General features: G+C 44.2%; 1 protein-coding gene across 4 annotated transcripts in view; it reads right to left on the bottom strand.

Moving 5' to 3' along the window:
* Positions 1-447: 447 nt before the first annotated feature.
* The window catches only part of CASP6 (caspase 6), a 68,996-nt gene continuing 53,845 nt past the window's right edge, over positions 448-15,598 (bottom strand). For all 4 annotated transcript variants that reach the window (XM_040329136.1, XM_040329127.1, XM_040329153.1 and 1 more), the window contains 4 exons: positions 13,960-14,036; positions 13,521-13,696; positions 5,499-5,655; positions 448-971 (listed from right to left, as the gene is read on the bottom strand). In XM_040329136.1, the coding sequence (XP_040185070.1) occupies positions 739-971; positions 5,499-5,655; positions 13,521-13,696; positions 13,960-14,036 (643 nt within the window). In that variant the 3' untranslated portion in view covers positions 448-738. The remainder of the gene's footprint in view (positions 972-5,498; positions 5,656-13,520; positions 13,697-13,959; positions 14,037-15,598) is intronic.

The raw sequence follows: 15,598 nt of genomic DNA on the forward strand, positions 1-15,598 counted from the left end.
AATAAGGACAGTTAAAAGCAAAATCTAAGAATGAGGTAATTGAAGGAGGACTGCACTAAGGTAAAGGAAGCTATTTAGGGGGGGGAAATTGTACCTTTACAACCCCTTTAAGTTAGTGCATTGTTGGTTCACTTACCTTTTCCTTTGATTTCCCTTCTAAATGTTTTTTTCTTTGTCTGAATTTCTCACTTCCTGTTTCTCCTCAGTAAGCTTGCCCCATCATCCGAGCCATTCTGGCTGGGGGTTCGTCAGCCAGAACAGCTTACTGAGGAGGAACAGAAGTGAGAAATTCAGACAAAGAAAAAAAAACATTTAGAAGGGAAATCAAAGGAAAGGGTTAGTGAACCAACAATGCACTAGCTTAAAAGGAAAATAAAAAACAAACCTTTACAACCTCTTTAATGCTTCACAGTCAGCATCAGAATAGAAATGATATGAATCAATACATAAAGGAAACGATTTATTGGGCATTTTAACCTCATTACAAAACAGTGTCAGCTTAAGGCACACGTGTACAACCCTTTCTAAAAATGGCAACATTAAACAGGATTAACAATTGTGTACAAACAGTTACGGTCTATGAAAATAAAGCAACAACTCTGGACAGTAATTCCCTGAGAATCCATAATAAAGTATTTTAAGCTATAGTGCCGACTTTAGTACAAATGGTAAACTGTAAAAGGACAAAATGTAAGATCTTCCCTTATTCCACTGTGTATTAAAACAGTTATGTCACTTTTATTTGGGTCTTAAATACAGCTTTTTGGTTAACATGGAAGCAAAGCAAGGGACTTGTTTTTTCCCATTCGCACCGACAATTAAACAGCCTTCAACAGATCGCAGGGAAACCATCCTATTCACCAGCGTTAGCAGTTCTGTGAATTCCAGCTCCTTGCCATGCATCCTTATCGCTTCACACAGATCCTGAATGTACCAAGACCCATTTACGGTTTCACGGTGAGAGTAGTAGCCTAAAAAGGGGTTAAAAATAGGATGTCTATTAATGTATATTATAAACACAAATGTTTTCTGCTTCCTCATCACCATTCAAAATTCTTGTCATTACAGAATGGGCTGGTTAGGAATGGAACTGCTGTCTATAGAGTAAGTCGGTTGCTAGAATATTTCTAGTGCAATTTAGTAAATATTAGGGTTTATTCAGACAGATTAGTGCCATCCTCTATGTAAAGCCAGAGAACGGCACTAATTCTGGCCAATGAAATTAATAAAACTCCTAAGCACTTGATGCTTCTACGCGTTTCACATGTTTATAAGTGGCAAGCGTTGTTTTTGGCCAAAACGGCGCTTCCAGGAGGAAAGGTGTCTAGGAGAGATGGCAAACGTGTCTAGCATACTGAGGCCTCGACAACACACCTAACAGCAGACAGACAGGGCCTTACATTATTTAAAAATATGGCTTGCGTAGCAAATATGCATACCATATATCACTTTTTTGTGAACGTGGAGTTTTGCTTTATGCTTCTTTATATTATATATATATATATATTATTTACAATATAATAATTACCTATCATGGGAAAACATAAGAATCAGGACCTGAGGTGGTTAAAAACATTTGCAGCTTAAAATCATTTAAAGTTTATAAAGAGCCAAAACTTAAATTTTTTTCAATTTTTGACGAAGTGGGAAAATGTTAAAACCTCGGTCAGGTTTTACCGTTATCTGTGACTTGGTAGGGGTAAATCTCTAATGCAACACAGACAAATACTTTTTAGTAGAGTAGGGAAAGGACAGAACGCCTACCAGCTAAAATTGTAAAAGTGCTGTTGACATGACATTTTCACCACATGTTGGCCACAACCCATGCAATCCATACATACAAAGAAGCCAAAACAAATAAGTTCAGAAATTAAGTTATGTGTAATAAAATGGAATGAAACAGGGGAAAAGTTTTAAACATGCCAACTTAAATGTATTTAACACTTGGTACAAAATCCTTTGTTGGTAATGACAGCTTCAAGACACCTCGGGCCAGATTCAGATACAATGGCGTAGCTTATCCTATTTATGCTACGCCGCCGCAACTTAGACAGGCAAGTGCAGTATTCACAAAGCACTTTCTCCGTAAGTTGCAGTGGCGTAGCGTAAATGGGCCGGCGTAAGCCCGCGTAATTCAAAGTAGGAGGCGTGTTGTATGGAAATGAATCGTGACCCCACGTAAATGACGCGCCTAACGAACGGCGCATGCAAGCGCATGCTCAGTATCACGTCAAATTTTCTCCGTAAATTACGCAACCTACGCCCATCCCCATTCACGTACGACTTGCGCAAACAACGTAATAAACGACGCTGTTCCGACGTCCATACCTTAACATGACTTACCCCTAGCTCATTTGCATATTCAACGCAGAAATATACGGAAGCGCCCCTAGCGGCCAGCGTAAATATGCACCCCAAGATACGACGGCGTAGGAGACTTACGCCGCTCGTATCTTGGCAACAGTGAGGCGCATCTGATTCTTTGAATCAGGCGCCAAGATACATTCAGACTTATGACGGCGTATCTGGAGATACGCCGTTGTAAGTTGTTTCTGAATCCAGGCCCTCCTGTATGGAGAAACAAGTCGCATGCATTGCTCAGGTGTGATTTTGGCCCCATTCTTCCACACAAACCGTATTCAAATCTTGAAGGTTTTGGGCCTCGTCTATGAACTCTGATCTGTTTGGGATCTTTATTTTGATGAAATGTCCACCCTTCATCTTCATCATCCCAGTAGATGGCAGCAGATTTTTATCAAGAATGTCTTGCTAAATTTTGCTATTCATCTTTCCTTCAACGATATGAAGTTTGTCAGCACCGTATTCTGAAAAACAGCCCCACACCTCCAAACTTCACTGTTGGTATGGGGGGTGTTTTTGGGGTGATGTGCACCGACATTTGACCTCCAAACATGGGGCCAAATCCTCAAAAGAGATACGACGGAGTAACTGCTGTTACTCCGTGTTACTCCGTCGTATCCCTGGTCCTAACTATGGAACTGATCCACAGAATCAGTTTTCCATAGTTAGGCAGAAGATCCGACATGTGTAATTGAATTACACTGCCGGATCTTAGGATGCAGTACCGCATCCGCCGCTGGGGGCATTTCGTGTCGAAATGCCGCCTCGGGTATGCAAATTAGGACTTACGGAGATCCACGAAGCTTTTCTGCTTCGTTTTTTCTCCGTAAGTATTTAGTTGCATACGCAAAATTAGGGCTGCTTTTACATGGTGTAAAGTTAGTACACCTTGTAAAAGCAGACCCTTCTGTCTAGCGACGCGTTTTTTTTTCGAATTTGAATTTTTTTTTTCGCGCCGTATCTTTTTTTTTCCCGACGCAACTTTATTGACCCGTCGCAATCCACAAAGCTCGTCGTAATGTAATTTCGCGCTATGCACATCGGGAAAATGACGCCACAAGCATGCGCAGTACGGCCGGCGCGGGAGCGCGCCTAATTTAAATGGGAATCGCCCCCATTTGAATAGGAACGCCTTGCGACGGCGGAATTTAAGTTACACAGCCCAAAATTTCTAGGTAAGTGCTTTGTGGATCGGGCACTTAGGTAGACATTTTAGGGCAGTGTAACTTAAATGTAAAAAATTAAGTTAGGCACGATCTTTGTGGATTTGGCCCATGGTGTGTATTATGGCATCCAAAGAGTTCAATTTTGGTCTCATCTGGTCAGACTATATTGTCCCAGTATTTCACAGGCTTGTCTAAATGTGCAGCAAACTTTAAACAAGCTTCAACATGCTTTTCCTTCAGCAATGGGGTCTTGTGTGGTGAACGTGCATAAAGGCCATGGTGGTTAAGTGCATTACTTGTTTTATTTGAAACAATTGTACCTCCTAATTTCAGGTTATTCTGAAGCTCTCCACAAGTGATCCTTGGCTCTTGGACAAATCTTCTGAGAATTATTTTCACTCCTCTGTCAGAAATCTTGTGAGGCGCACCTGGTCGTAGCCAGTTTATGGTGAAACAATGTTCTTTCCACTTTCTGGATTATGGTCCCAACAGTGCTCACTAGAACATTCCGAAGTTTAGAAATCCTTCTGTAACCAATGCCATCAGTAGGTTTTGCAACAATAAGGTTGCGAAGGTCTTGAGAGAGCCCTTTGCTTTTGGGCCATCATGAGATATTTCTTGTGCGACACCTTGGTAATGGAAACACCTTTTTATAGGCCATCAGTGAATACTGAACCAGCTGATATTAATTTCCACTGACAAGGTGCAGGATTGCTTTCCATTTTATTACACATAACCTAATTTCCGAGCTCATTTGTTTTGGTTTCTTTGTATGTATGGGTTGTTACCAACGTGGTAAAAATTTGATGTCAATAGCACCTTTGGAAATATACATACCTAAAAAAATGGTGACGTGTCCAATACTTATTTTACCCTCTGTGTGTGTGTGTGTGTGTGTGTGTGTGTGTGTGTATATATAATATATATATATATATATATATAATATATTGTTATGGGAGAACATACTGTATACTTTGAGTAGGTGGTTTTTAGTACAGTAAAATGTGTGAAGCCTCTGGATCAAAAAGAACTTCAAGCTAGATATAAAAGACAGCAAGCAGTGTAACTACTTGAATTTGATTTTAGCATCTTGTAATCACTGTTTGCCTGAAGTTCAGCTGTTAGAATGACTGTCCTTAGATAAAGGTCAGTATAGAAGTGAGCTCTTGGGGCCAAATTCTCATACAGCGGCGTATCTTTGCGGCGGTGTAACGTATCCGAATTACGTTACGCCTCTGCAACTTAGACGGGCAAGTAATGTATTCTCAAAGCACTTGCTCCGTAAGTTGCAGTGGCGTAGCGTAAATCGGCCGGCAAAAGCCCGCCTAATTCAAATTTGGAACAGGGGGGGCGTGTTTTATGTAAATAACGTGTGACCCGACGTGATTGACGTTTTTCACGAACGCGCGCATGCGCCGTCCGTGGAAATCTCCCAGTGTGCATTGCTCCTAATACGCCGCAAGGACGTATTGGTTTTGACGTGAGCGTAAATTACGTCCGGCCCCATTCACGGACGAGTTACGCAAACGACGTAAAATTTTCAAATTTCGTCGCGGGAACGACGGCCATACTTAACATTGGTACTATAGCAGGGGTAACTATACGCCGGAAAAAGCCTAACGTAAACGGCGTAACTGTACTGCGTCGGCCGGGCGTACGTTCGTGAATTCGGGTATCTAGCCGATTTACATATTTTGACGCGTAAATCAGCGTACACCCCCCTAGCGGCCAGCGTAAATATGCAGTTACGATCTGACGGCGTAAGAGACTTACGCCTGTCGGATCTAAGGGAAATCTATGCGTAACTGATTCTAAGAATCAGGCGCATAGATACGATGACGCAACTCAGAGATACGACGGCGTATCTGGAGATACGCCGTCGTATCTCCTCTGAGAATCTGGCCCTTGGTCTCCATAGGCACTGATATCACATCTTATTGATTTTTTTTTTTCTTTTTAGAAAAGCATTACCTTCTGCAACAGAATAGCACATTATAAAATCAGCAGCAGCAGGCAGAGTATACAGAGCAGCTGCATCTACTTCAACTCTGTTAACCTCAGGCTCTCCAGCACTGTCAGTAGCATCTGTAACAAGGACTGGCTCATCATGTTGATCTCCCCGACATGCCTATAGAAGACAAACAGTTCTAGATTAAAAACTAAAAGAAAAGAAAGATGTATAGGACGTACACAAAAAAGATTAATACCCAAAAGCAGTGTTTCTTAATCACTTGCCCTCCAAAATATTTACCCCCCTTCCTAACCAGATATTTACTGACAATTGTGCGGTCATGCAATGCTGTACACATAAAATTAATGTCATTTTTTTCTCCCACAAATAGAGCTTTAGCAGTATTTGATCACCTCTGCGTTTTTTTTTTTTTGCGCTATAAAATAAAAATTTAAATACAGACAATTTTTAAAACAAAAATATTTTTCTTTATCGTACATCACGGGACACAGAGCTGCTTAGTAATAACTATGTGGGTTATATATCCTACCTTCAGGTGCTGGACACTGGTGTAATCAACCAAACAGGAAGTCCCCTCCCTATATAACCCCTCCCATACTGGGAGTACCTCAGTTTTTTCATCAGTGTCTGAAGGTGTTGGTCACGAACGAACATGTGCTCTTAGGAGCTCCACTGGAGGGATCCATGCTGGATGTAAAAAGCCTCCATAAATCCGGATCCGTCCAAAGTGCTTCATAGCCAAAGTGGTCGGTACCCGGGCCTCGGTTGGAAGAACGAGGTTTGGCCTATAATGCTTCTCTCTGAGAGCTGGACCCTGGGTTCCAGAACATTGGTCGATACCAAAGACCAAATGTTTTTCTGCTGCCAGGGTGCTATATAGGTCCAGGGGGGTGGTGTTCCTACGGATGGACCCCGGTCCCTGAAGGTCTTTGACAAAACCCACGGTGAGGGGTGACGATTGGGCCTCTTGCTTAAAGCAACACCCTGCAGCGTGGAGAGGTAAGTGAAGGTGCCTACGGGACTTGGTCCGACAGTAGGTCCTTCAATTTTTTCGGGGTCTATGGGGTGGCCTGTATAATGCTGCTATGCATGGGCAACTTAACCACTATGTCTTTGTAGACAGGATGGCTCTAGCACCCATATACCTCCCCGAACTGGTCCTAGCCCTCTCCTGTGGGGGCTATTGGGTCTTGCCTATAATGCAGGTACGCCTGAGCAAAGAAACCACAATGTCTAATAAGACAGGATGGCTGTAGTACCCATATGTCTCCCCTGGAGAGGGCTGGATGGCCATGAGTAGCTGCATGTCTTTCTGTTCTCCACTACTAAAGGCAGTAAAAAGCATGCCTGGTGTTTCACTTACCATGCTTTCCAGAACGGAAGCTCAAGGTGAGCTGATCTATGGTGCAGCTTACTTCCTCCGCTTCAAGCTCTGCCATGATGGGGGGGGGGGGTCCCTCGTAGTCCGGGTCCACGGCGCTCCTTGGGGGATCCCTCTCTCCCCCCGCCTTCACTATTGGCAGACGCAGGCGGCCCCTTAGATAGGCCCAGACGTCAGAGCTCGATAAAGCCAGGGGGACACAGTAGCCTGGGCATATAAAACACCTTGTGGAGGTTGGATACAGATTCATCTAAGACACCTACTCAGCACCTGGCTGTGCAGGTTAGCAGGCATTATTTGCTAGACTAAGGATGCACCAGGGGTTAAGTTCCTCTGTTTTGGCTTAGGAGAAAGCTCACACAATGAGCGACCAGCCCTGCCAGGTGTTGTAGCCTTCCCCAAGTGAAGTCTCTCTGCATATGTTTTGTTGCATTGCATCTATAGGTCTATAAGAGGTTAACTGCTATATTCACAGCCTCACAAGCAGAAAACAGGGTGTGTCCCTTTCCCTGCTCTAAATTCCCAAACCAGGGGATTGAAAGACCTGAGGATGAAGGTTCACTATCAGAGAACAATAGCAGGTCGGCCTAATGAGGGGAAATCTATCGGAAGCCCCACAGGCTCTGGTTGCAGATGCAGTCTTTTCAAAGATTCAAGCAGCATATAATTTCCCTCAGCCTAAAACGGCCAAAGCCTCTGTCTCTATGAGGTCCTCATCCTGGTGTTGGCTTCAGGCTAACCGAATGCACAACGGGGGGGTGCACAGTTGCTGCTGTGCACATGGCTAATGTTGCAGGTTGGCGAAATCGCATGTCTGCAGAGCACAACTGCCTCTTTACCAGTCCGCATGTTTGCATGATATACATGAGTTTGGAAAGTTCAAAATGCATGTGGGGTAAAAACGGGTAACAAAGCATGTTTTATTGTTGATCACATAAGTATACATGTTTTTTTGTTTGTATGTGGCACAGCAAAGTGCCTAAAATCGCATAAAATGCTTAAGTGCATAAAGATGCGGGATTTCACATAGTTGCCTGATAACTCCAGTCCTGGATTATCCAAGGATATCTGATCACACGGAGAGGCTTGTTACCACAGGAATGCCTAAAATCGCATAAAAATGCTTAAGTGCATAAAGATGCGGGATCACACATGATTACTTGATAACCCGGGTCCTGCATTACCCAGGGATAGTTGGTCACACAGAGATGCTTGTTTCCACAGGAATGCCTAAAATCGCATAAAGATGCTTAAGTGCATAAGGATGCGGGATCAAACATGGTTACTTGATAACCCGAGTTCTTGTTTACCCAAGGATATTTGGTCACACAGTGAGGCTTGTTTCCACAGGAATGCCTAAAATCGCATAAAGATGCGGGAGTGCATAGAGATGCGGAATCACACATGGTTACCTGATAACCTGAGTCTTTGATTACCCAAGGATATTGGGTCATACAGAGAGGCTTGTTTCCACAGAAATGCCTAAAATCGCATGAAGATGCAGAGAGTTGCAGAAATGCTAAAAGTCGCATTAAAATGCTTAAGTGCATAAGAATGCTGGATCGCACAGGGGTGCTTGATCATACAAGAATCCCTGGTCACACAAGGGTACTTGTCCGCACAGGAGTGCTTAAAATGCATAGATGTTGGATCGCATGATAATTGCTGAATCGCATAAGGATGCATGTTTGCCTAAATTTTGAGTTATGGGGCATGATAATTAAGTTTTTCCTTAATTATACAGGATTCCTTGGCCTTACATAGGAATTCGGGTCTGCAGGGGTGCATGTTGTGCAATGCTGCATAACACGTTCATAGCGCATACTTGGTTGCAAGATGCTTATTCATAGCTCACATGCTATATGTATAAGTGTATGCAGCACGCCCCCTTTTATGTTTTTTGCCGACAACATATTTGCATGATTCATATTTCCATGTACACACGCTGCCATAGAGGCATGTGGCCTTTGAAAGCTGGCCACATGCACATATGAGGAGCCATTTGCAGGTGTGTTTATTTACGAGGGGCTAGGGCCCGCCTCTACCTAAGGGCCCAGGGTATAGCAGTAATGGCATACCGAGGCAAGCTCCTGCTGACAGATCAGTCAGTAGCATGGCTGGGCCTTGGGGAGTCCAGCATGGTTAAATATCTGGAACTCCTGGTTTAGGATCCCAGTCTAGTGGGAATATGCTGGCTTCATTCAGAGACAGTTCCCTATGCTCAGTTTTAATCAAGGCTGATATAGACATTTTTCGGTCGGCCTGGAACAAGTGGATCCTAACCTAGCATTATCCTAGGAGTCTGGTCCCAGGGATATGCTGGAATTTCAGTTGAGGGTGTTTGACTGAATGATTGACAGAAGGGAAGATCCTTCATACCCTTTACCTGGGAGCAGGTTGCGAGGGCTGGCCTCTAAGGATAGAATCCAGGCCTGGAAGAGACCACGGCACAGGGAAGGTGTTCAGGCTCCAATGGAGCTTTATCTGTCAGGCCTTGTACTCACGGCAGGACATGTCCGATGAAAACGGTCTGCAGACCGTTTCCATCGGACATGTCTGGCCGGGGACTGCCCGGGGACTTCTGTTCGATGGCTATACACACCATCGAACAGAAGCCCGCGCGTAAACATTACGCGGGGCGTGTCCGCGGTGTCGCCGCGTCGATGACGCGGTGTCGCCGCGACAATGACGCGGCGACGTGGGCGGGCCGCCTTAAATATGCTTCCACGCATGCGTCGAAGTCATTCGACGCATGCGAGGGATGCGGGCGGCAGGACATGTACGGTAGGTCTGTACAGACGACCGTACATGTCCGGGCGGACAGGTTTCCAGCGGACTGTTTTAAAACAAGTCCGGGAAACAGTTGTCCGCTGGAAACCTGTCCGATCCGTCCCAAAATGGTCCGCTCGGGCCAACACACGGCCAAACATGTCTGCTGAAACTGGTCTGCGGACCAGTTTCAGCAGACATGTTTGGTCGTGAGTACGGGGCCTAAGCCTTCTAGAGCTGCGGATGGAGCATCTGGCTTACGGGCCTGAATGTTTAAAGGGTTGCTCTGTCTGAATACAATCTGACAGTGCCTCTCTGGTGGTTTTTTCTTTATTTACCAGGGAGGAGCTTGGGCCTGGCCTATTGTCAATCGTCAATTCATGGAATACTAGATTGGCAGGCGATTCGCTTGAGCCGTCTACGATTATGTCCGGGGGATTAACCTCTACACCCCAACTTGTTTCTGACCAAATGTCACAGAAACGGTACCCTGTACTTAGGGGGTATTGACGTCCAGGTTCAGCAAGAAATTGAACAACTTTGTGGCAAGGACAAAGGATCCATCCACATGCGGAACAGATGTGTTAGTGATCCTGGGGGACCAGTCATCGCTGGGTAGGTGTTTTCTCCCCCCAAGGCCTCAACTTTCGTGGCGTCCATGCTACACCAGAAGAACGGAAGCTGACCTAATTGCTCCGGCATAGCCCATGTGACCTGACTGTGCAGGCACAGCAGAAGTGATCGTATAGGAACCAGGGCTCCTTACGGCTTGTCCAGGCCTGATTCGCAGGGTTACATCCTGTCTTGCATACAGGGGTATTAATTGTCTGGCTGTTATAGCCCGCATTCTTGAGGATCAGGGTTTTCAGAATCAGCGGCAATTACCTTGATTCATACAGGAGAGCTGGCCTACAGGACCAGATATCCTAGGATCTGGAAGGCCCATGTTCCTGGTGTGAAACCAAGGGGTGGCATCCTTGGTAGTATGTCTCGAGTAAGAGTCTTGCCTTCCTACATTGGTAAGGAGATGGAGCTAGCCTTAAGTTCCATCAATGATCCAATCTCTGCCTTGTCAATATTTTCAAGGGTCGCTTGTGTCACACTCTTGATCCGGGCCGTTATACAAGGGGTGACGGGTATAAGTCCACCAGTTAGGTCACCCTTAGGCTCGAAAGATTGGATCTAGGTGTGTCAGCTTACAAGGTCAGCACCTTGGGCTGATGCGACATACTAGAAGGAATTGGTGTTCTTTGTTTGCAGTTGCATCTGCAAGAAAGTATTGGCAACTATCTTTGTATAGAGCCATACTTAATTATTTGCACAAGAAGGGTGATGTTTAATTCTCACCCAACCTTAGTTACTAGAAGGATCTAGTGTTCTTTTGAATCCAAGATATTTTTGCCTTCCTTTTTCAAAACCTTGGTCCGCGGAAGGAAGGTTATTGCTTTTTCTCTCAATAGAGATGAGAGCAGTTAACAATCTATCTGAAGGTTTTCAGATATAGAAAGCTGGCGTTTTATGGTGCTACCAGAAGACCCTAGATATGGGCAGGCAGTATTCAGATCAGCTATTAAGATGGTCTCTCTCTCTCTCCCTCTCGTAAGAAGGGTCAAGCCCTAGCTGAAGCAGCTACTCGGATACGGAAAGCTGAGAGGTTTGCGCTGCCAGAAGGCCCCAGGAAAGGGCAGGCAACGTCTAATTCAACTATTTTCAATGTTGATTCATCAGGTTATTATTCAGGCTTGTGGTTTATAGAGTGGGATTCCCCCTGGCTTTTTTCAGGGGCTCCCTACCAAGATAGTAATCGCTTGGCGCAATGCATTACCAAGCCTTTATAACTCAGATTTGCAGGGCCGCAACTTGGTCGTCTGTACTTACGTTTATTAATTCCTATCGGGTGAACATAAGACGGCAGGAGGACGCAGCTTTTTGGCGCAGTATGCTGCAGGCAGCATTATAAGTCCTCTCATGGCGGTCTGCATTGTTGGTGTCTCCCTCCCCTCAGTAGGCATTGCTATGGGACATCCCACATAGTTATTACTAAGCAGCTCTGTGTCCCGTGATGTACGATAAAGAAAATAGGATTTTTATATACAGCTTACCTGTAAAATCCTTTTCTTGGAGTACATCACGGGACACAGAGCTCCCGCCCCTCTTGTTTGGGGATATTGGGACACTTATTGCTTTGCTACAAAAAATGAGGTACTCCCAGTATGGGAGGGGTTATATAGGGAGGGGACTTCCTGTTTGGTTGATTACACCAGTGTCCAGCACCTGAAGGTAGGATATATAACCCACATAGTTATTACTAAGCAGCTCTGTGTCCCGTGATGTACTCCAAGAAAAGGATTTTACAGGTAAGCTGTATATAAAAATCCTATTTTTACATTCTCCTGCAAAACATATCCAATAACAAAATAAAAAATATATAATTTCTTCATAAATTTAGGCCAATATGTATTCTGCTACGTATTTTTGATAAAAAAATCCCAATAAGCGTATATTGATTGTTTGTGCAAAAATTATAGCGTCTACAAACGATGGGACATAAACTAGAATTTATTTACTTTTTATGCTAGTAATGACGGTGATCAACGACGTATAGCGGCACTGCAATATTGTGGCAGTCAATCGGACACTAACTGACACTTTTTGGGAACCAGGGACACCAATACTGTGATCAGTGCTAAAACTAGGTTCACAGGGGAAGGGGGGAGCACTATATAAAAAGGAGAACAATCAGGGAGGCCTCAGCTTCTGAAGACGCCCAATGGGAGGGGTGAAACGAGTCAAGAGACCACATCCTAGTGAAGTACAGCCGGCAGTTTGACCCCGGCGGTCATAACCGGTCTACATGCTCTGTTTAAATGACTTAATTGTAAGCGTATTTGTGTGTGTGTGTGTGTGTGTGTGTGTGTGTGTGTGTGTGTGTGTGTGTGTGTGTGTGTATATATATATAAAATATATAATTTTTAACCCAATAAAACAGTTCTACACTATGGAGATTCTTCTATGATTTCATGGAATGTAATAATAAATTGAAATTAACATGAGATATGGAGGAGTGAAGGAAAAAAAAAAGTTTATTGAACAGCATATCCAGTTACAACACAAGGAGGTGTTACCTAAATTCTCTGTTCCTGATATTTCCGGTGAGTGGGAACAAAAGAGGGTAGCACTGCACTGTAGATTCAGCACTTTAGGATATAGCAAGTTATATGCACGGGCACTTTGAGGACTGCACTTTTGTCATCACCTAAATTTAGTTCCTGAAGGACCGAATATATTGTTGGACTTCAGCATTAATGTATATGGATGATGTATAAAGAAGCAGCACTGTGTATACTTTGCAGTTGTAAATATATGCACTGTCACTGGGAGCCAAAAATAAAACAGCCAAAAAGTATGTAAGTATTGTAAGTATTTCCTACACTTTACCATTTAAAGGGGCTGTAAAGGTTCGTATTTTATTTTCTAAATAGGTTCCTTTAAGCTAGTGCATTGTTGGTTCACTTACCTTTTCCTTCGATTTCCCTTCTAAATGTTTTTTTTCTTTGTCTGAATTTCTCACTTCCTGTTCCTCCGTAAGCTTGCCCCCATCATCTGAGCTGTTCTGGCTGGGGGGTTAGTCAGCCAGAAAAGCTTACTGAGGAGGAACAGGAAGTGATAAATTCAAACAAAGAAAAAAAACATTTAGAAGGGAAATCGAAGGAAAAGGTAAGTGAACCAACAATGCACTAGCTTAAAGGAACCTATTTAGAAAATAAAAAAACGAACTTTTACAACCCCTTTAAGTATACATCATCTACTCTTATAAGTTTTACACTACAGCGCTGAGGGCTGAAAATGAAAAACAATACCTTACAGTTACCTGAAATATGAAAATTTTAGGCTTTCCTGCTAAACTTGGGCACTTGTCACCCTTGAAAGGGCTTGTCAAGTCCTTAACTTCAATTGCACAGTCATGGGCATATATTTGACCATTTTCTCCATGGCTCAGAAAGACACAAAGGAAGCAGTCGGCGTCGCTGTGGTCACTTGTTGCAGCTAGAGTGGAATGATTGGATAATTATTGTCATTAATAAATACTGTCATTATTACGTTAATATATAGGCAAAAAGGACAATGCAAATAGTTTTAATATATGAGCAATGCTAAGGGTCCTACACAAATGCTGAACCCTTTGTTCGAGACAATTTTGAAAGCAAAAATGTCCCATCTTTAACCTCCACTGTTAGGAAGGATGCCATATACAATTTGATATAGGCATTTATTTAGATCATTAAGGTTTTTAAGTAAGTTTCACTTACCATCTTGGATGTGTTGATGTACCTCGGCTGCAGGGCAGTTAAAGTAGTGCTTTACCTCAAAGCCGAGCTGAGTTAAGCTGAATAAACAAGTAAACAGTTAATACGTTGAACTCAATGGACACGTCTTTTTAAAGGGTTACTAAAAGGAAATGTTTTTTTTCTTTAAAATAACAAACATGTTATACTTACCTCCACTGTGCAGTTCGTTTTGCACAGAGTGGCCCCGGTCCACGTCTTCTGGGGTCCCTCGGTGGCTGTCTCTGGTCCTCCCCGCAATTACTCACCACAGTCATGTGAGAAAGCTTGCATGGTGGTCAATAATTGCGGGTGCGCTCCCGTGATACAGCGAGCGGCCATAGCCGCTCACTGTATCACTCGGCCCCGCCCCTCGGCATGCCGCGTCACTGGATGTGATTGACAGCAGCGCCAGCCAATGGCTGCGCTGCTCTCAATCCATCCGCTCTAGCCAATCAGCGGCCAGGCTGAGCGGCGAAGAGGATCTCGGGACCGAGCGCGGGACTTTCGAGGTGTCAGGTAAGTATAAGGGGGGGCGGCAGCATCAGATGTTTTTTCACCTTAATGCATAGATTACATTAATGTGAAAAAACATTTTCCTTTACAACTCCTTTAACCTATGTGCAGAATTGTGATTGTGGGGTTGATTTACTTAAAGCGGTGGTTCCCCCTTAAAAACAACTTTTTTTTATTCCACTGGCCCCCCACATTACAATCGAATTAAGGCTATTATTTTTTTTTGGCTGCTGTACATACCTTGATACAGCATCTTCACCCGTGCATCCGGGTTGCGAGTCCTGCGGGAGTGGGCGTTCCTCACATGTGTTTGATTGACATTTTTCACAAAAACGAGCTCTCCCCCCGTCGCTTAAGCCGCGTCACGATTGGCGAAAGGAGCCGAACGGCGATGCGCATGCGCAGTATAGCGCCGACTCGCCGTTCGGCTCCTTTCGCCAACCGTGACGCGGCTTACGCGACAAGGGGGAGCTCGTTTTTGTGAAAAATGTCAAACACACACATGTGAGGAACGCCCACTCCCGCGGGACTCGCAACCCGGATGCACGGGTGAAGATGCTGTATCAAGGTATGTACAGCAGCCAAAAAAAAATAATAGCCTTAATTCGATTGTAATGTGGGGGGCCAGTGGAATAAAAAAAAAGTTGTTTTTAAGGGGGAACCACCGCTTTAAACTGGACAGTGCAAATATTCTTGAAGCTGTGCATGGTAGCCAATCAGCTTCTTACTACCGCTTGTTTAATTAACCCCTTGCTGACCGTATAACTTACATATACGGCAGCAAAGTGGCACTGCTGCGCTGGATCACGTACCTAGTATGTGATCCAACACTTCCAGGTCTGGGGCGAGCATGCGGGAGCTGATCAGCTGGTACTGCGGACTCGATGTCCGCCAGGCACCTGTCGATTCTTCGGTACAGAGGGAAAACAGCGGTCTTCCTATATAAACAAGGCAGATCACTGTTCTGTTAGTAGGGAAGGTATCGATCCTGTGTTCTTGCAAAGCAGAAACATGGATCCATGCCTTCCACAGTACACTTAATCACTAGCTAGGCAAACAGTTAACCATTTGATCGCCCCTGATGTTAGCCCCACCCCAGCCAGTGTCA

Source organism: Rana temporaria, chromosome 1 (assembly GCF_905171775.1).
Source record: "Rana temporaria chromosome 1, aRanTem1.1, whole genome shotgun sequence".
Taxonomy (NCBI): Eukaryota; Metazoa; Chordata; class Amphibia; order Anura; family Ranidae; genus Rana; species Rana temporaria.